Below are 21,926 nucleotides of genomic sequence, written 5' to 3'. Positions count from 1 at the left end.
CTGTGTCTATTTCATAAAGATTGGTTTCTAGTGTATTATCAGTCGAATTGTTATGGGATGATGAATGGACAACCACAGATTAAGGGGAATTGTAACTAGAAAAATAAAAACATCCAGTTGAAACTATTTCAGCCTGCAACAAGAGCTCGTAGAACACGAAATGCCCCCCTTGAAGCATTCAGTAATTGCACAAGGAACAGAAATTATCTGGTCACTGTTCTACTGTTCTGGGTCACTGTGACCATGACCTTTGACCTACTAACCTTAAAATTAATAGGGGTCATCTGTTGCTCATGAGCAACCTCCCTACAAAGTTTCATGATCCTAGGCCCAAGCGTTCTTATCATCCGGAAACTGTTTAACTGTTCCTGGTCACTATGACCTTGACCTTTAACCTATTGACCTCAAAATCAATAGGGGTCATCTGCTGGTCATGACCAACCTCCACATCAACTTTCATGATCCTTGGCCCATGCGTTCTTGTGTTATCATCCGGAAACTGTTTAACTGTTCTGGGTCACTGTGACCTTGACCTTTGACCTACCAATCTCAAAATCAATAGGGGTCATCTGCTGGTTATGACCAACTACCCTATCAACTTTCATGATCCTAGGCCAAAGCATTCTTGAGTTATCATCCGGAAACTGATTGGTCTACATACCTACCAACAGACCGACCAACATCTGCAAAACAATATATCCCTCCTTCTTTGAAGGGGGGCATAAAAATCTTAGTAAATTTAAAAAGTTAAAAAAAAACAAGTTTCACAATTTAGCACATTTTTAATTTTTTCATCAATAAAGCATTATATATAAACACTGACATTGCACAAAAAAGAAATTTGCTTTAATATAGCACTAAACACTTTGTAATGGTCAAATGAATTAAAGTCATAAAAACTAGACAAAAATTAATTCAGTTACAAAACAAACATGATTCTGAATGAGAGGAATGTCATGTTTACAAGATGATTCAAAATGCGGAACTTGTAAGTCAGTTTTCTAGAGAAAAATAATACAGACTGACATACATTTCAATGTAAACTTTTGGTATTATTTATCAAGTAAAGGACTTGACACTTCAAATAAGACTGGACAACAATTTCCACTTCTATTCAGTACTTTGTAAAATTGATTATTACTTTTTGGAAACTAACTGACACTAATTTGGCAAACTCTACTGCATGCTTGACACACTTTGTATAAATATCAGTTCTAAAACATTTGGTTCCACTTCAATGATAAACCAAGTTGAAGCAAAGAAAGAGAAAATATCATCAGAAGTACAGTAACAGAAAATGAGCCATGCCATGAGAAAACCAACATAGTGGGTTTGCGACCAGCATGGATCCAGACCAGCCTGCGCATCCGCGCAGTCTGGTCAGGCTCCATGCTGGTCGCTTTTAAAGCCTATTGGAATTGGAGAAACTGTTAGCGAACAGCATGGATCCTGACCAGACTGCGCGGATGCGCAGGCTGGTCTGGATCCATGCTGGTCGCACACCCACTATGTTGGTTTTCCCATGGCACGGCTCAAATATTTTGATTTACAAAGCATTCAACAATAAGCACATGTAATGTGTCACCTTGGTGCAAAAAGTGGATAACTGCACTGATATAAATTATCACTTATTGCACGGAGGCGACAAATATTATGTAAATAACACTAATCAATTAATTATCAATTATGTTAAACAGTTCTAAATCTGTAAAACGTTCACAAAAATATCATTCAGAAAAAAACTGTTATCAAATCTGTACAAAAATGTTTATCATGCAAGCACAATCAATAATAAATATCATAAACAATAACAAGTACACTGGTCATACAGTAAACACAGGTTCATAGGTTTTGTTCTAAGATTTACTGAGAGTGTTGAGTGTAACAGGTCTGTATGCTTTGGCAACCACTGAAAAGTAGTAACTCTCTTCAGTTACTCTCTTCAGTTACGTTGGGTAATTAGAAAAATTCTGAGACATGTATCTTTACATTAACAAACATTTTCTATGAGACGGGTCAAGTTATACAAAGCTGATACTTGTTCTGTGTGAATATGGAATACCAACAAAAAATGAGATCACTTTTAAATTTTCATGACAGCATTATCTGCAGCATAACATTTTGAACTTCTCATTGAATTGCTAAAATATGCTATAAAGGAAGAACAGCAATTACAATTTTCATTCTGTTTTATACACAAAACTAACGAATTAATTTACAATGTACCAGTACATTGCTAAAGTTAATCACACTAACATTGTGACAGATTCAAATTATATCACACTGCTAATCCAAAAAAATGCATAAAATAAGTTCAGATATTTTCTGTAGAAGTGACCATGCAGAAACAGCAGATGATAACTGCTAATGATGACATTATAATGATAAATAATGATGAATGATGGTTATGATGATCATAAGGCATGAACACACTAAATAGCTTGTCTTCTTTTATATACAAGAGGACCATGATGGTCCTGAATCGCTCACCTATCCCCACATGACCCAGTGTTGAACTAAGTATGACGTCGTTATTTCTATTATTTGACATAGTGACCTAGTTTTTGAGCACATGTGACCTAGATATCATCAAGATAAAAAATTCTGACCAATTTTCATGAAGATCCATTGAAAAATATGGCCTCTAGAGAGGTCACAAGCTTTTTCTATTATTTGACCTAATGACCTAGTTTTTGAAGGCACGTGACCCACTTTTATACTTGATCTAGATATCATCAAGGTGAACATTCTCACCAATTTTCATGAAGATCTCGTGAAAAATATGGCCTCTAGAGAGGTCACAAGGTTTTTCTATTTTTCGACCTACTGACCTAGTTTTTGACCGCACATGACCCAGTTACGAACCTGACCTAGATATCATCAAGCTGAACATTCTCACCAGTTTTCATAAAGATCCACTGAGAAATATGGCCTCTAGAGAGGTCACAAGGTTTTTCTATGTTTAGACCTACTGACCTAGTTTTTGACCCCACGTGACCCAGTTTCGAACCTGACCTAGATATCATCAAGGTGAACATTCTGACCAATATTCATGAAGATCTCATGAAAAATATGGCCTCTAGAGAGGTCACAAGGTTTTTCTATTTTTAGATCTACTGACCTAGTTTTTAACCCCACGTGACCCAGTTTCAAACTTGACCTAGATATCATCAAGGTGAACATTCTGACCAATTTTCATGAAGATCTATTGAGAAATATGGCCTCTAGAGAGGTCACAAGGTTTTTCTATTTTTAGACCTACTGACCTAGTTTTTGATCCAACATGACCCAGTATCGAGCTTGACCTAGATATCATCAAGGTGAACATTCTGACCAATATTCATGAAGATCTCATGAAATATATGGCCTCTAGAGAGGTCACAAGGTTTTTCTATTTTTAGATCTACTGACCTAGTTTTTACCCCCACGTGACCCAGTTTCGAACTTGACCTAGATATCATCAAGGTGAACATTCTGACCAATTTTCATGAAGATCCATTGAGAAATATGGCCTCTAGAGAGGTCAAAAGGTTTTTTCTATTTTTAGACCTAATGACCTAGTTTTTGACCCCACGTGACCCCAGTTTCGAACCTGACCTAGATATCATCAAGGTGAACATTCTGACCAATATTCATGAAGATCTCATGAAAAATATGGCCTCTAGAGAGGTCACAAGGTTTTTCTATTTTTAGACCTAATGACCTAGTTTTTGACCCCACGTGACCCAGTTTCGAACTTGACCTAGATATCATCAAGGTGAACATTCTGACCAATTTTCATGAAGATCTTGTGAAATATGTGGCCTCTAGAGAGGTCACAAGGTTTTTCTATTTTTAGACCTACTGACCTAGTTTTTGATGGCACGTGACCCAGTTTCGAACTTGACCTAGATATCATCAAGATGAACATTCTGACCAACTTTCATAAAGATCCCATGAAAAACGTGACCTCTAGAGTGGTCACAAGCAAAAGCTTACGTACGCACGCATGCACGGACGGACGGACGGACGACAGACGACGGACGCTGCGCGATCACAAAAGCTCACCTTGTCACTTTGTGACAGGTGAGCTAAAAACTGACAAATTTCCAATGGCTGAAGCACACATCAGGACCCATTTTAAATGTCTGTAACTTATTATTATATTTTCTTGAAGAATATTGTCAGTTCTGAATAAAAATTGGAAGAAAAGTGGGGGTCATGTTTAATGCAAGAAAAATATTTTCAGTCAAAACAAATTGCAAAATCAGCTAAAAAATGAGACCCCAAATTCTTGTGGTGATGTTTGACCTAAGTTTCCATGAAAAATTCTGTCATGTTATCATTTCATTATGAAAATGCTTCCTAACCATCAAGCATAGATCTGTCAGGTTATCTGAGCAAAAAAAATGCAAAGAAAGTAAGGAAAATAGCTGTACAGAACAAAAAACTGAGAACTATTTGAATCCGCCATTTTGCAACTACATTTTTTTCACACCATTTTCCTATGTTGTGTCTGTATACCATAAATGAAGATGATGAATGATGATTGTGATGAACGAGGATGATGATAGTGATGAATGATTTATTTATTTATTTGGGTTTTTACGGTGCACCAACACAGTAAGGATGGTGATGAATAATGATGGTGACACAAATGAGGATGGTGATGAATGATGACGGTGATGAATGAGGATGGTGATGAAAGTGGATGGTGATGAATGATGATGAATGATGGTGATGAATGATGATGATGAAAAATGTTGATGATGGTGATGACAGCCAATGAAATTACAAATAAAGATCCTAATACTTTCTCAATATGGCTGCCTTTCTGTAGGTAAGGAGATTTTCACTTTATTTTTATTTGACAGTCTATAGATATTTTCACGTTGTTCAGAATTCACACTACATAGCTGGATATAAATTTTGAGACAGTTATGTTTAACAAGCACAAGTGTTTAAATTGTGTATTTAGCTGTATATGCGACTGATAGCACAAATAAAAACACTGCAAATAAACACTGCAAATATTACGTCATCTACAGTACTTAGATACAGCGTATCATTACATTACAAGGGTAGGACAAATAATACTGCTGGTTGTGTACACACATATTGCTGCTACTGTTGATGATAATAACTTATACATCTGACAACTCCTAATTTTGGCTCAGTTACGTTAACATTTATACTGAAACTAGAGATGCTTTTGAGAAAAGCGCATGTCTCCCACAACTGCCCCTATGAAAAATGTTAGTTTCTCTAGATGTTTTAGATGAGTGGATCCAATTAGATGGTCTGGATGAGTGGATCCAATCAGTAATTCAAGGGCCATAAATCAGAAGTGCCTGGGTGGATTTGGCTAGTTATCGTACTTGGGTAAAGTCTTATGGCCAAACACATTTTGTTCAAGTTTGGTGAAGATCGGATGAGAAATGTTCAACGTAGAGAGCGGACAAGAATAAACAGATTTTTTCTGTAATTCAAGGGCCGTAACTCTAAAATGCCTGGACCGATTTGGCTAGTTATCGAACTTGGCTGAGGTATCATGGTCAAACACATTTTGTTCAAGTTTGGTGAAGATCGGATGAGAAATGTTCGACTTAAGAGTGCGGACATGAGTAAAAAGGCCAATTTTTCGATAATTCAAGGGTCGTAACTCCAAAATGCCTGGACCGATTTGGCTAGTTATCGAACTTGGCCGAGGTCTCATGGTCAAACACGTTTTGTTTAAGTTTGGTGAAGATTGGATGAGAAATATTCGAATTAGAGTGCGGACAAGAGTAAAAAGACCGATTTTTGGTAATTCAAGGGCCATAACTCCAAGACGCATGGACCGATTTGGCTAGTTATCGAACTTGGCCGAGGTCTTATGGTCAAACACGTTTTGTTCAAGTTTGGTGAAAATCGGATGAGAAATGTTCGACTTAGAGTGCGGACAAGCTTTGTGACAGACACACACACACACACACAGACTGGAGTAAATCAATATGTCTCCCACACCACTGTGTGGTGGGAGACATAATAACAATACTGGAAGCTATGGTGTTGATGAACACTGTGAAGACTAGCTACAATGAAAATGATCACCAGAGACAATAAATTTCTGTGAAATCATAAATTTTGACTGACATTATTGTGGACCTATGGTTGTGCAAGTCCAACAATTACATACAAGCAACAAGTCAACAAAATAAGAATCCATCTTTAACAATTACACACAAACATTCAATATTTGCTTCTTCCAAAAGAGCACCACAACTAGAAAATTTTTCCTCCATATGTATCTGGACCCCATCAATGTAAGACATTGGGAACTATTATGCAGGCTTGGAAGGTCACTTTCTCCATAAAGATCGAATTTTCAAACAAATGACATCTGTGAAATTTTCATCTCGAGCGTTTTTGGAAAAATTTGCAAAGCCACGATAATGTGATAAGCTGTTTTGGGCTCAAACAGTTGAATGTTGATATCTTAAAAGCTACTGCCATCATTTTTTTTTTTTAGAAATCAACAACATAAACAACATGTTACAAGCTGCACTGAACTCAAACAGCTGGTGGATACTGATTTTTCATGTAAATGAATGTTTTAGAAATCAAGCTTTTCACATAGGCAGATCAAAGTCGTCAAACAGGAGATTCTGCTGTTGGGGTTGAGACATCTGGTTGCCCATACCGCCAGGGCCCTGACCTGGCATCCCTTGCTGGCCTCCCATCATGCCCGGTGGCTGACCTTGACCTTGCATCATCATCTGTTGTTGTTGCTGTTGTTGTTGTTGTTGTTGGCGCTACAGAAGACACAAAAATACAACTGAATATTTAGAGTCAGTGTACCCGGTTTCGCACTGTACGCGGTTTCGCACACCCAGTAAATTCATGTACTTTGTGAGAATAAAACAGAAAATTTAACAATTCTTTGTTATTGTTTCACGAAACTGAGTTATTCCTTACATTATTTGACACAAGGGGTCTTTCCCCACTGAAGCCTCGTTCTGGTAAGTGCAGACGAAAACAATAACAATATCAATGGAGACCAGTAGGTCAGCTGAAAAATATTAAGTTTCATGAAAAAAATGACTATGCAAACAACAACAAGGTGCAAAATAAATTGAAAAATCCCTATTCTATCATACAGGTAAGTTTTTACCTACTACTTTACCTAAATGAAAAATATTTCAACAGTTATTGAAGTTCTCCCAACCTGCAAAATGCCTTCAACTTGATTGTTTGCTTTACGTTTTTATTAAAACAGAGAACTTAATCGAATAATTAGACTTGTGGGGGTCTTTTATGATTCAACAGCTTCTATTGTTTTATTTTTGTTTCATGTATTCAGTTGTTTTAGCCTTTTCTGCTTTTAGAAGTAAAAACAGGGTTTGGTACCTAGCTTTCACTTTCATAACTGCTTTTAAATTTCACTTTGAAAATACATGTTTAAATTGAATTATATAAATGGTTAAAAAGTTAATTAATATTTTTCTGTTGAGTAACTGCATTGTTATCACCGAGTTCTATAAATAGCAGGGTGTGCGAAACCGGGTACACTTAAATGCAACAACTGGTCAAAATATGTTATCCGAATCAAGTACACTTAGAGGTATGACGTCATTGTAGTGGGAAGTGAAAGTAGCGTGTTTCAAACCGAAATAAGTGTGTTTATTAAAACATATAGAGGTAAATTCAAATTTAATCATTTTTAGCTAGACAGGAAGGTATTCTTAGGAAATGTGTGCGAAACCGGGTACACTGACTCTAAATGTATGACACAATTTGGCATATTTTTACTGAAAATGTTATTGTTCTAACCGATCAGACTTAGCTTACACCGAGCCTACACTAGTTATCTAAACAAGAAGGTCATGATGACCCTGGTTCACTCACCCGAGCAATAAGAGCTACATGTTTCATTCAAATGTCAAACTGATGCTAAAATTTTAAGAAAGTAGGTCAGTAGGTCACCGAAAGTCAGTTTTAAGGTGTGCAAAACTGTATAAGTCGTCTAAATTTCAAGGCTGTATCTTAAAAAACAAGAAAGAAGGTCAGTACGTCAAGGTCACAGTCAAGTGACCCCTAATTACTTGGGGTCATTAGGTAATTATAATTAAACAGTCTAGTCTAGTCTATGATCAGATAATTTTTGAAGTATTTTTTTCTTATATAACTCATATAAACAAGTGACCCCGGGGCGGGGCTTACAATGGACCCTGGGTCATGATTTGAACAATCTTAGACCACTAGACAATGCCACATGTAAATATCTAATCTCTGTGCCTCTCTGTTTTAAAGAAGAACATTTTTTTTATGTTTTTCCTATAGAACTCTATGTAAATTCAAGGGAAATGGCTTAAGCAATTTTGGTAGAAAGTCACCTAGAGACAATTTCTACAAAATATTTTTGAAAACCGGCTAACAGTTTGTGAGAAAAAGATCTTTAAAGATTTTCCTTTCGGTTGCCATGGCAACCACAGTTTTGCATGGATTTTAATTCTTTGGGCAATTTTGAAAGGGGGCTACCCAAGTATCATTCCTGTGAAGTTTGGTGTAAACCTGCCCAGTTATTTTGAAAAAGATTTCTTAAATTTACAATATAGCCATTGAGGAAAAATAAGCCCTGCCCCTGGCGGCCATGTTTTTTACCGAAATAGAACGGCTTAAGCAATTCTGATAGAGGGTCACCTAGAGATCATTTCTACAAAATATTTTTGAAATCCGACTAACAGTTTGTGAGAAGAAGATTTTTAAAGATTTTCCTTTTGGTTGCCATGGCAACCACAGTTCTGCATGGATTTTAATTCTTTGGGCTAATTTGATAGGGGGCCACCCAAGGATCATTCCTGTGAAGTTTGGTGTAAATCTGCTTAGTTTTGCAGCAGAAGTTTTTTTTTAGGAAGTGTTGACGGACGGACGACGGACATCAGGCTGTCACAAAAGCTCACCTTGAGTCTTTGGCTCAGGTGAGCTAAAAATATCCCAATAACTAACAAACATTTCAATATCAAGAGTTCCTGTGATATCAGTTATATCCATGTGACCAAAACTTTCCAAAATTTAGGGGCAGTATTATTACCCAAGGTTTAATTGCAGCATAATGGAAATCTTTCCCAAGAAACCCACCCTCATCTCACCCTACCCCACCTCTACCAAACTAATGAAAATCTTTCACAAGAAATAATTCTTGCAAAATAATCAAAATGAAAATAATAAATGAAGAGCTGTCACTATTAGTGACAAATGCCTTTAAGCGTGCCCAAGAATACTACAGTTGTCTGCGCAAAATATGCCAGAATAGTTTAGGTATGAATCATTTTGTGACCATGACCTTGACCTGAGAGACACATGTCATAAGCACGACACACCTCAATATGGTTAACATTTGTGTCAAATTATTTTCAAATCCCTAGATAAGTGGCATAGGTGTGGACCAGACATGTTAACCTTTGACTTCTAAGTGTGACCTTGACCTTGGAGCTAGGAGTCTGGGTCTTGCACATGACAAGTCATCTCATAATAGGGAACATTTATGCCAAGTAATTTTAAAATCTCTTCATCTACGACAGAGTTATGGACCGGACAAGAAACAGACCATGTTAACCTTTTAACCCCTAAGTGTGACCTTGATCTTAGAGCTAGGGACTGGATCTTGCGCATGACATGCCGTCTCATTATGGGGAACATTTATGCCAAGTAATTTAAAATCCCTTGATGAATGGCAGAGTTATAAACCGGACACAAAACAGACCCTGTTAACCATTGACTTCTAAGTGTGACCTTGACCTTGGAGCGAGGGGTCTGGGTCTTGCACAAGACACATCGTCTCATTATAGTAAATATTTATGCCAAGTTATTTTAAAATCCCTTCATGGATGGCAGAGTTATGGACCGGACACGAAACAGACCCTGTTAACCTTTGACCTCGACCTTGGAGCTAGGGGTCTGGGTCTTGCGCAAGACACATCGTCTCATTATGGTGAACATTTATGCCAAGTTATTCCAAAATCCCTTTATGGATGGCAGAGTTACAGCCCTAACAAGAATTTACACAGACACATAGACAGACAGTGTGATTTTAATATGCCTGCCTTCAGGGGCATAATAACAATATGCCCACCTTCAGGGGGTGGGAGGGATAACAAATATTGATTCCTTGTGAAAATGATCTGATTTCACAGTAGATAAAGTATACAGATAAATGTAAATGAATGAAATGTCTGGAGCATAATGCATATACTATATTTTCCAACAACTATTGATTTTTCAGTTATATACCTGATTTAGCAGCAGATGTCTAAGCTGCTGCTGTTGTTGCTGTTGTTGTTGTTGCTGCATCTGTAACTGCTGACGTTGCTGCATCTGCTGCTGTTGTTGTACTGTTAAATATATATATATATTAAGTAAACATTAATATTTTACATTTTTGTTATAATCACTATGGTGACCAGGATAAAAGTGGAGGAAAATGAATGAACTTCTATGACTAATAATGAGCTTATGTTCTCATACTGTTACTTCCATACAATTCAAATGTAAATTGCTGAATCCAAGAAAATCTGAAAATTCTGATCAATGTTCTTACAACCATTGTTGCTAACTTAAACTCTGCTGCTAAATGAAACAAAGGAACTTTGGAACTGACTCCGTGGTAACATAACTCTGAGTTTTGGAATTAGGTGTCAAATAGTAGTCTTGTCATTGGTCGATTTAAAAATTGTTCACAGAAATCCTGTCGGATACTTAATTTAAGACTTCACTCATATCAATTACAACATACTGTGTAATCAATAACATTTGCGCGGGATCTAGATTTCATAGATTTCGTGGTTATGTCAATCCATGAAATTAAGTCTCAATCCAAGAACAAAATTTTATTCCTTTTAACTTTAAAAGTTGAACTCCACAAATTTAGATCTTTATGAAATAATATGCAACCACTTTAGCATAAACCATGAAATTTTACGCCAACAAAATTAAACCAGGTTACAAAGGTTTCACATAAATAGGCTTATCAGTAATTTAAATGTTTTTTTGTGCTAACGTGTCTGCTGTGACAAACAGTAGCACAGTCATTTTTTCAGAAACAAAGGTGGCCCTGATATTGCTTTTGAAATTTTATTTTAGTACTGAAAGGAGTTGTTGCCCTCTAAGTAGAATATAACAGGATTGTACAAGTTTAAAGTTGTGCTAACATAATCAGAGACTATGATCTGCTTGTTGAACATGATAAATGATCTGCAATTGCCCAAAATGAGATAGATTAAAATTCTTACTTCTACTAGAAATAAACTTAAGTGCCGTAACGTTACAGAAAATCTGTTTCAAAGAAAGCATAATACGGCAATCATCACAGACAAAATAATCAATTTATCATTTCTTGGCAAATATACAATACACATGTACATGTCAAAGACAACAAATTTATAACTGTATGACTGCCAAACACAAATTCATGCAAGGGTTAGGGGTTACAAAAACCAGGTACACTTGGTCATGCAAGCCATACTAACCAATTCGAAATACAAAATAATGTACACTGATACAACTTCATTCTTGTTATCTATAATACTGGATTAAATACAGTATCAATTTCTTCCATGATTTGAACAACCTCTTTGCTAATCTGACATCTAAATATCTATTGTGTATCAAGTGGGTGAAGGAACAAGTGCTGTCAATCACATGCATAAACACCATACTTTACCTCAGGAAAGATAAAAGGTAGGGGCAGATTTCCAGGAAGCACAGAGCTCCCCAAACACAGCCATAGAGCCATGTATGTTACCATTATGCCTTTAATGTTACCAGTATGAACTCTCTGGTAACAAAGGCTGAAAGATAACTCTTCCCATCCCTGGGTACACTAGGTACAGTAAAGTCACATACAAGAAGCTGAAAAGAGCTGACTGAATCCTTGTTTTCAGCAGCTATGGACTACCGACAGACATACAGGAAAACCTATGTTAAAGACCACCATGTGAGCAGAGACCACCTGAACCTAAACATCACACTTTTTATTTCATATTATTTACAGCTGAAATTTCCGACCAAGCCTTTGTGTCATTGTTCTTTCATTTACTGTACTGAAAAACATTATCAAAAATAAAATTTTATTCAAGGTTATGATTTAAGGCATCATAAAGTGCTTTATATTGTTGATGAGCACGATTTTAGTTATGCTACATGACTATACAAGATAACTCAGCCAGACTAATAGTTACAACCAGAAGCTATATATCCATGTCTCTAACCATACACCTAGCATACTAACAGGCACAGCACATCTCCCAGTCAACCTATACAGCTTGTTTAGGCTATCATAGCCTGATCAAACTAGTTAACTACAACATTTCAAAAAATAATTTTATACAGCAAAATGTATCATGAATATCTAATTTTCACTTGCTAAAAAAATCCTATTTTCAACAAAAGCTAACTTCAAACTAACAATTACTGCAGAGATACAATACACCTCCACAGCAAGGAACAGAACATTTTGTCATTTTTCTTCATTTGGTTTTAGAGTCACACCCCAAAAGGTCACATGGTGATTTGAGCACTATTTCAGGCATGGGTGGGCACCAGGTAGAACCACCATCCAGGCACCAGGTAGAACCACCATCCAAGCACCAGGTAGAACCACCTTCCAAGCACCATGTAGAACCACCTTCCAGGCACCAGGTAGAGCCGCCTTCCAGGCACCAGGTAGAACGACCTAAGTTCTGTGAGTGGGCACCAGGCAGAACCACCTTCCAGCCACCTGGTAAAACTGCCTATGAGGCAACAGGTAGAACCACCAACCTTCTGTAAGCCAGCTGAATAACTTCCTCACCTGAAGAATTCTACACCTCAAGCGTGGTTGGGAACTCACATTGGTGGAGGGCAGGTGGCTCGAAGTCAGCGACATTAATGTGGCCATAGAGACCCCAACATTTTGTAACAGGGTTGCCTCTTAGTTGAGAAAATGAAATTCCCTGACTTTTTCCTGACTAAACCATACTTTTCACTGACCAATGCCACCATATTTTTTCAGCCTCCTACTCCCCTACAGCTGTCCAATCCCCCCTTTTATATTTTATATTCATTTTGTTTCGGATATAACAAACTTTTATTAACAAAACCAAAATTCCAAAGTTAACATAACAAGAGGACCATGATGGTCCTGAATCGCTCACCTCTTCCCACATGACCCAGTTTTGAGTATGACGTCGTTTTTTCTATTATTTGACATAGTGACCTAGTTTTTGAGCTCATGTGACCCAGTTTTGAACTTGACCTAGATATTATCAAGATAAAAATTCTGACCAATTTTCATGAAGATCCATTGAAAAATATGGTCTCTAGAGAGGTCACAAGGTTTTTCTTTCATTTGACCTATTGACCTAGTTTTCGAAGGTAGGTGACCCTGTTTTGAACTTTACCTAGATATCATCAAGGTGAACACTCTCACTAATTTTCATGAAGATCTCATGAAAAATATGGCCTCTAGAGAGGTCACAAGGTTTTTCTATTTTATACCTTCTGGCCTAGTTTTTGACCGCACGTGATCCAGTTTTGAAACTGACCTAGATATCATCAAGGTGAACATTCAGATCAATTTTCATGAAGATCCGTTGAAATATATGGCCTCTAGAGAGGTCAAAAGATTTTAATAATTTTAGACCTACTGACCTAGTTTTTGATCGCAGTTGACCCAGTTTCAAACTTGACCTAGATATCATCAAGATGAACATTCAGACCAACTTTCATACAGATCCCATGAAAGAGGTCACAAGGTCTTTTTATTATTTGACCTACTGACCTAGTTTTTTTAGGCATGTGACCCAGTTTCAAACTTGACATAGATATCATCAAGGTGAACATTCTGACCAATTTTTATGGAGATCCATTCATAAGTATGGCCTCTAGAGAGGTCACAAGGTTTTTCTATTTTTAGACCTACTGACCTAGTTTTTGACCGCACATCACCCTGTTTCGAACTTGACCTAGAATTCATCAAGATGAACATTCAGACCAATTTTCATACAGATCCCATGAAAAATATGGCCTTTAGAGAGGTCACAAGGTTTTTCTATTATTTGACCTATTGACCTAGTTTTTGACAGCACGTGACCCACTTTCGAACTTGATCTAGATATCATCAAGAGGAACATTCAGACCAACTTTCATACAGATCCCATGAAAAATATGGCCTCTAGAGAGGTCACAAGGTTTTTCTATTATTTGACCTACTGACCTAGTTTTTGAGGGCACGTGACACACTTTCAAACTTGACCTAGATATCACCAAGGTGAACATTCTGACCAATTTTCATGAAGATCTCATGAAATATATGGCCTCTAGAGAGGTCACAAGGTTTTTCTATTTTTAGACCTACTGACCTAGTTTTTGAAGGCACGTGACCCAGTTTCGAGCTTGACCTAGATATCATCAAGATGAATATTCAGACTAACTTTCATACAGATCCCATGAAAAATATGGCCTTTAGAGAGGTCACAAGGTTTTTCTATTATTTGACCTACTGACCTAGTTTTTGATGGAACGTGACCCAGTTTCGAACTTGACCTAGATATCATCAAGGTGAACATTCTGACCAATTTTCATGAAGATCTTGTGAAATATATGGCCTCTAGAGAGGTCACAAGGTTTTTCTATTTTTAGACCTACTGACCTAGTTTTTGATGGCACGTGACCCAGTTTCGAACTTGACCTAGATATCATCAAGATGAACATTCTGACCAATTTTCATGAAGATCTTGTGAAATATATGGCCTCTAGAGAGGTCACAAGGTTTTTCTATTTTTAGACCTACTGACCTAGTTTTTGATGGCACTTGACCCAGTTTCGAACTTGACCTAGATATCATCAAGATGAACATTCTGACCAACTTTCATAAAGATCCCATGAAAAATGTGACCTCTAGAGTGGTCACAAGCAAAAGTTTACGGACGGACGGACGCCGGACGACGGACACTGCGCGATCACAAAAGCTCACCTTGTCGCTTTGTGACAGGTGAGCTAAAAATCGATTGACTCAAACTCATTAAAATTATGTTTATACACAATTACGCCAAAATGTGTTTGAGAACACTTATAAATACTGCTTAAAGACTGCCATAGCCACTGAACATTTTAAACATTGACCCAGACTTTCCCCTGACTTTTCTAAAATTTCATTTTTCCCTTACCATTATCAAGATTTTCCTGACAATTCACTGACCTTCAAGGTAAGTGGCAACCCTCTGCATAGCTCCCTTGGGCACCAATAGTCAAAATAAACTGTATACCCCAACACTGGACTATACCGGTAATAGCCGAAATGAACTATAATAGTCGAAACAAACTTTATTCCCCGACTGGGAGCTGTGGCAGCTTACTAACTCATTTAACCAATGAACTCTTCTACTATTTATCACTTAATCATATATACATCAATGATAATGGTATGACATAATAATTAATAAAATGATATTTAAGACAAAAGTTCAGATACATAAATACATGTATATACAATATCAAAATATTACATGTGAAATACATGAATCAAGCAAATCAGCTAATCAAGAAACACCTAGAAAAACCTAAGAATTGGCAGTCATACTTTGTTCATGTAACCATGGGGACAGATACCATGGCAACCAACACCGTGTGAAGGTGGACAGATACACAAATACCTACCAGAAAACATATTTTGTGGTGGCCCATAATACATCTCGTCTACGAAAGAAAAAAAGTTAGTCCAATTCTGTTAACTAGTATGTTAGGTGGAATAAATAAAGCTGTTAGCAATATAAATGATAAAACTTCAATACAAATCTATAGTATAAAGTATGAGGGATGGTCAAAAAATTACATGGCAATTTTCATGACACATGAAATAAATAAGCAACAAATTTTATTTTTTCACAGTAGTAGTAGTAGCTACGACTGTTGTGCCGTCTCACTATGACATGGCTTTAGACACACAGTCTTTCTCCATATTACTTTGAACCTTTGTTTCTAAATGACTGACAAACAGTAAACATCGAAATGATTTTCTGTCACAATCTGCTACAATTAAAATTAGTATACTTCGATCTTAGGTGCTAAAACTTTTTAAACATCCCTCATTTGGTGCAAAATCACTTAAAAGCCAACTTCAGTAAATCATATTTAAACTGACCCAATAATAATTATAACTGTACAGTCAACCCACAGTGATTTCACTTTTATATCAGGGACTATATTTATCAGCTTTCCAAAAAATATTCCTACGTAGATTTTATGATAACAAGAGCTGTCCGTAAGACAGCCAAGCTCGACTATTCGAAATATTGACCCAGAAGCAGGAAAATATTACCCAAAAAAGTTAAATATCAAAAGAGTTTTAAGTTCAAAAGGGGGAATAATTTGACCAAAATGCATATCAGTTATGGGACTTGCTGCTATCAACTAGTTTTATAACCCCGAAGGCACATGAGAAGTTTCAATTCAATATCTGCATTAGTTTTGGAGATAGTAACTTGCATGTAAAACTTTAACCAGAATTTTCAAAGTCCAAAAGGGGGCATAATTTGCCCAAAATACATGCCAGAGTTTTGGGACTTGATCCAGTGAGGTTAGTAATTGATCTAGAAAAAGAAAAAATAAGTTTCAAATCTATATGCCTTTTAGTAATAGCTGTATGTACTTGCACGCAAAACTTCAACCAGAATTTTCTAAGTCCAAAGGGGGCATAATTTGGCCAAAATGAAAGTCAGAGTTATGGGACTTGATCCTATCAACTAGTTTTATAACCCCGAAGACACATGTGAAGTTTCAAATCAATATCTGCATTATTTTTGGAGATAATAACTTGCATGTAAAACTTTAACCAAAATTTTCTAAGTCTAAAAGGGGCATAATTTGCTCAAAAAACATGTCAGAGTTATGGGACTTGACCCAGTGAGGTTGGTAATTGATCTAGAAAAAGAAAAAATAAGTTTTAAATCTATATGCCTTTTAGAAATAGTTGTATGTACTTGCACGCAAAACTTTAACCAGAATTTTCTATGTCCAAAAGGGGCATAATTTGGCCAAAATGAAAGTCAGAGTTATGGGACTTGCTGCTATCAACTAGTTTTATAACCCCGAAGACACATGTGAAGTTTCAAATCAATATCTGCATTAGTTTTGGAGATAGTAACTTGCATGTAAAACTTTAACCAAAATTTTCTAAGTCTAAAAGGGGGCATAATTTGCTCAAATAACATGTCAGAGTTATGGGACTTGACCCAGTGAGGTTGGTAATTGATCTAGAAAAAGAAAAAATAAGTTTTAAATCTATATGCCTTTTAGAAATAGTTGTATGTACTTGCACGCAAAACTTTAACCAGAATTTTCTAAGTCCAAAAGGGGGCATAATTTGGCCAAAATGAAAGTCAGAGTTATGGGACTTGCTGCTATCAACTAGTTTTATAACCCCGAAGACACATGTGAAGTTTCAAATCAATATCTGCATTAGTTTTGGAGATAGTAACTTGCATGTAAAACTTTAACCAAAATTTTCTAAGTCCAAAAGGGGGCATAATTTGCTCAAAATACATGTCAGAGTTATGGGACTTGACCCAGAGAGGTTGGTAATTGACCTAGAAAAAGAAGAAATAAGTTTCAAAGCTATATGCCTTTCACTGATGGCTGTATGTACTTGCATGCAAAAACTTAACCAAGGTGTGACGCCGACGCCGACGCCGACGCCAGGGTGAGTAGAATAGCTAGACTATTCTTCGAATAGTCGAGCTAAAAATCTTACACGGTGATTTATTTTGCTTAAGAATAGGACAAATACATAATACTTGTCTTATTTTGTTAAAAGCTATTTAACAACATGGCAGTATTGCAAAACCACAGGACCCTGATGGTCACTGATCGCTCACCTGTGTTGCAAAGCTCAAATTGGTAACACTGTAACTAGAAGAGAGTTAACTCAGGAACATTTCTGCCAAATTACTTTAAGAACTGGCCCGTAGATTCTGAGGAGAAGATTTTCAATGTTTTCAATAGAACCATGTAAGGAGGGACTGAAAAGCCCTTTCAAAGACAGATTTTTGTTTGTATTCTTTTTTCAAATGGCTTTGTCACCCAAGGAACATTTCTGTTGAATTATTTCAAAATCAAATAAGGAATAATTTAGGATGAGGTAGCCTTTGAACAATTTTTTTTATGTTTTACCTCTTGCAGTCTTTTTTCACAAATACATTATGGCCATTAATCAGAATAATTTAAACAAGAAACACGGCAATGCCACGAAACCAGGTTTTCAACACTTTTCATAAGAATAAACAAGAGTGCCAGAATGTCACAATATACACCCGTCAAAGCAAATTTCTTTACTCTAGCACCTGTATTTGCAGATGTAATTTTAATTTTGTGGTTGTTTAGTAATCATTGTAATTCTTTTGTTTTTCTAAGTCCACAAAAAAACTCCTTACCAGGTAGAGATACCTTAAAATACACCTAAAATTAGAAAGTAACAACTATGTTGTACCACAGAAAAGTGGTCTTGGTTTTTCCCTATGGTCAATTATAAAAAAGTTACAATATAAGTTATTTATAGTAACAACTAAGGGAAGTTAATCTTAAAAAAAAAAAAAAAAAAAAAAAAAAAAAAAATTTTAAGTCCACACAGAAATCCTTACCAGGTAGAGATTGGTCAAAATACACCTCAAAATTGGATGTAACATGCATGTTGTACTACAGAAAAGTGGTCTCTATTTTTCCCTACGTCTAGTAATGAAAGTTACAATATCAGCTATTTATAGTAATAACAAAGGGAAGTAATTCTAAAGAAGGGAACTGCGCAAGACACTTCGTCTCATGATGGTGTATAATTGTGCCAAGTTACATCAAAATCCCTCTATGCATGAAGAAGATATGCTCCGGACAAAGTTTTCATTCTTGTATCCTTTGACCTCTAAGTGTGACCTTGACCTTAGACCTAGGGACCTGGTTCTTGCGCATGACACTCCGTCTCATGATGGTGAACAATTGTGCCAACATTCATCAAAATCCCTCCATGCATGTAGAAGATATGCTAACCCTAACCCTAACCTAACCCTATTTTTAGTAACAATGACCTTGACCTTGATCCCAGAAACCCCAAAATCAATCCCAAGCTACAACTTTATATAAGTTTTCTATACACCAAGTTTCATCATGATAGCTCATTCCTAAGTTAAGTTATTGACCAACAACCCTTTTTCTATTTTAAGTAACAGTGACCTTGACCTTGACCCCAGAAACCCCAAAATCAATCCCAGCCTTTGTCTTGATATAAGCTACATACATACCAAGTTTTATTCAAATATCTTTACCGAAAGAAAAGTTATTGACTGAATACCCTTTTTCTATTTAAAGTAACAATGACCTTGACCTTGACCCCAGAAACCCCAAAATCAATCCCAGCCTTTGTCTTGATATAAGCTACATACATACCAAGTTTTATTCAAATATCTTTACCGAAACAAAAGTTATTGACCGGAAACACCAGTTTGACGCCGCCGCCGCCGCCCGCCCGCCCGCCCGACATCTACCCCAATCTAATAACTCAGGTTTTCGTTGAAAACCTGGTTAAAAATCAGTCTAGGGGTTTAGGAGGAAATGTTGTTTGAAGATTTTCTATTTTTAGATCTGGTAGCCATGTTTATCAATGAACGCTCTTGGTAAAAGGTCTCTAAAGAAATATTTGTGAAAATTAATTTTAAAACAAGTGACCGAGTATTGCAGTGGCAATACAGAAGTCCCCTACCGGTGTAAAACGTTATTAGTGTTTGTCCCTTGTGGTTGTTGCAGTGTTAGGACTAAAAATGCTTCAAGGCATTTAGAAGCAAAGAAACAAACTATTTTTACATAAATTTCAATAGTGACCTTGACCTACAAGCATAGATCATACATGTATATGTGACACATTGTTTCATCATGGAGAACATTTCTTGTGTGCAGTACCAAGATCAATGCACATAAAAATATGAAGCAGAAACAATTTTATTTGACCTTCTGTAGTGACCTTTTCCTTTGACCAACAACCATGGGTCACATAGTCTAATAATGGTGAACATTTCTGTGTGGTAATTAGAAAATCCTTCAATGCATATAAAAGTAATGTAGTGGAAACAAATTTTTACTCGACCTTAAACAGTGACCTTGACCTTTAACCGCCAAGCATAGATCATGTGTTGACACATAGTCTCATCATGGGGAACATTTGTGTGTAGCACTAAGATAATCCTAGAAGTTATGGAGCAGAAACAATTTTTACTAACACTTTCAATAGTGACCTTGACCTATGACCTACAAGCATAAGTAATGCACGTGCATAATCTACATATTACTCTCTATTCACACAATGATAATGAACCAAACTTGAATACTTTTTGAGTAATTGCAGGGTTTAGATTTGTGGACAGACAGATGGACGGAGGGCTTTCCTATAGTTCTGTCCAGTGTTCTATCATTTCCTGACAGAAATACTTTTACAGTTCCTACTATATACATACAGGGAAAAGTGACCACCTCTAGCATACAAAGCAGAATCATCTGATGGAACTTGGTAGAGGGCCACTTCAGTAAAACTATTTTGAAATCAGGCCCTGCCCCACCATCTGGCGAAGTGAACTATCTGGAGGAATATGATAGGAAGTCACCCATGGAACACTTCCGTGAAATTACTTTGAAATCATATATCTGATATAGATCTGAGGGAATCTGAAAAGGGACCATCCAAGGAATATTCTTATGAATTTTGGTTGAAATTCGGATTTGGGATTTAGGACAAGATGTCCTTTAAATAAATCATGGACAAAGGATAATGGATGGACAACAGACATCCAACAATCTTGAAAACTCATCCTGAGCACTCTGTGCTACAAACATATCTTACAAATCTTATATCTCACATAACTTAGAATGCTGATAAAGAAAGCCCTAATTATGTGCATAAAAAACTGCAAAAATGCATTACCTGCATTATGTAATATATAGGTTCAATAATACACTTCATTTCAAACAACTGATACATTTTCTACCTTTAAATGAATTTATACTGTATACAAATAACCTAAAGTTTAAGCCATTACCATGAACGGTGCTTCAAAGATGTTCTCTTTAAAACTATTGTTAACCTTTAGCCTGCTGGCGGCAAGTGATTCTGCCTTTGCAACAAGTGCTGACCAAGATCAGCCTGCATGTAGACGTGCAAGATGATCATGGTCTGCACTGTTTGCTATTCAGTCAATAAATTTTCAGTGAACACCCCTTCCAGTAATAAAGGGTACTGCCCAAATTGAATGATGGACCAGTCCAGTATAAAAATTTAACAGGGTAAAGGTTAAAACTTTTGTTAAAATGCAAAGGCAAACAAAGAGGTCAGTGGTAAAATGAAACTGTAACATTTGTCAAACATGTGTAGCACTTGTAAATAATGAATCGACCCATTTCCTACAAGCAGTATAACAAAGGAATGTAATTTAATAAATGTTATATCACCCTGATGAAGGGGAGAAAGTGATATGTGGGGGTCAACATCTAAAACATTTTGTTTAAATCTATTTATTTTAAACTGATAGTATAGAATGTTCTTGCAACTTCTGTTAACTTCAGTCTGGATTTCATATCAGAATTTGTGTTTCAGAAATGTATTTTGGAAACTGTGCTCAAAATCCTTACCCTAAGCTATTCCTGATTAGTGGCAGAATTATGACCATAACCATAACATTTTACAAGACAAAAATAAAGTCAGCAGCCATTGTTATTGCGTTTTGTGACAAAATACTCAGAAAATGAAAGTCACAATTTAAACATTTAGAAACAATTTTCAATTTACCACCAACATGATACAGGTAACTACAGTTACACGAATGTGAAATCACAGGTATAAAATTAAAGGCTAAAATCAAATAAAATATACCAGCAAACCATCATAGTACATTAGTGGG

The 21,926-nt window shown here is 36.4% G+C and overlaps 2 protein-coding genes across 5 annotated transcripts in view; both read right to left on the bottom strand.

Moving 5' to 3' along the window:
- Positions 1 to 762: 762 nt before the first annotated feature.
- LOC123537136 (mediator of RNA polymerase II transcription subunit 25-like) overlaps positions 763 to 21,926 on the bottom strand; it is a 98,917-nt gene continuing 77,753 nt past the window's right edge. For 3 of the 4 annotated variants that reach the window (XM_053528556.1, XM_053528558.1, XM_045320710.2), the window contains 3 exons: positions 15,655 to 15,693; positions 10,252 to 10,352; positions 763 to 6,773 (listed from right to left, as the gene is read on the bottom strand). In XM_053528556.1, coding sequence (XP_053384531.1) covers positions 6,591 to 6,773; positions 10,252 to 10,352; positions 15,655 to 15,693 — 323 coding nt within the window. In that variant the 3' untranslated portion in view covers positions 763 to 6,590. The remainder of the gene's footprint in view (positions 6,774 to 10,251; positions 10,353 to 15,654; positions 15,694 to 21,926) is intronic. The other variant, XM_053528557.1, reaches the window with a different exon arrangement.
- The window catches only part of LOC123536115 (uncharacterized), a 164,548-nt gene continuing 159,181 nt past the window's right edge, over positions 16,560 to 21,926 (bottom strand). Inside the window, exon 5 of the transcript XR_008368128.1 lies at positions 16,560 to 19,027. The gene's annotated coding sequence lies outside the window, so the exon portion shown is untranslated. The remainder of the gene's footprint in view (positions 19,028 to 21,926) is intronic.

Source organism: Mercenaria mercenaria, chromosome 17 (genome assembly GCF_021730395.1).
Source record: "Mercenaria mercenaria strain notata chromosome 17, MADL_Memer_1, whole genome shotgun sequence".
NCBI lineage: Eukaryota > Metazoa > Mollusca > Bivalvia > Venerida > Veneridae > Mercenaria > Mercenaria mercenaria.
The sequence above is the reverse complement of the archived record's forward strand: the minus strand, read 5'-3'. Positions and strand labels throughout refer to the sequence as shown.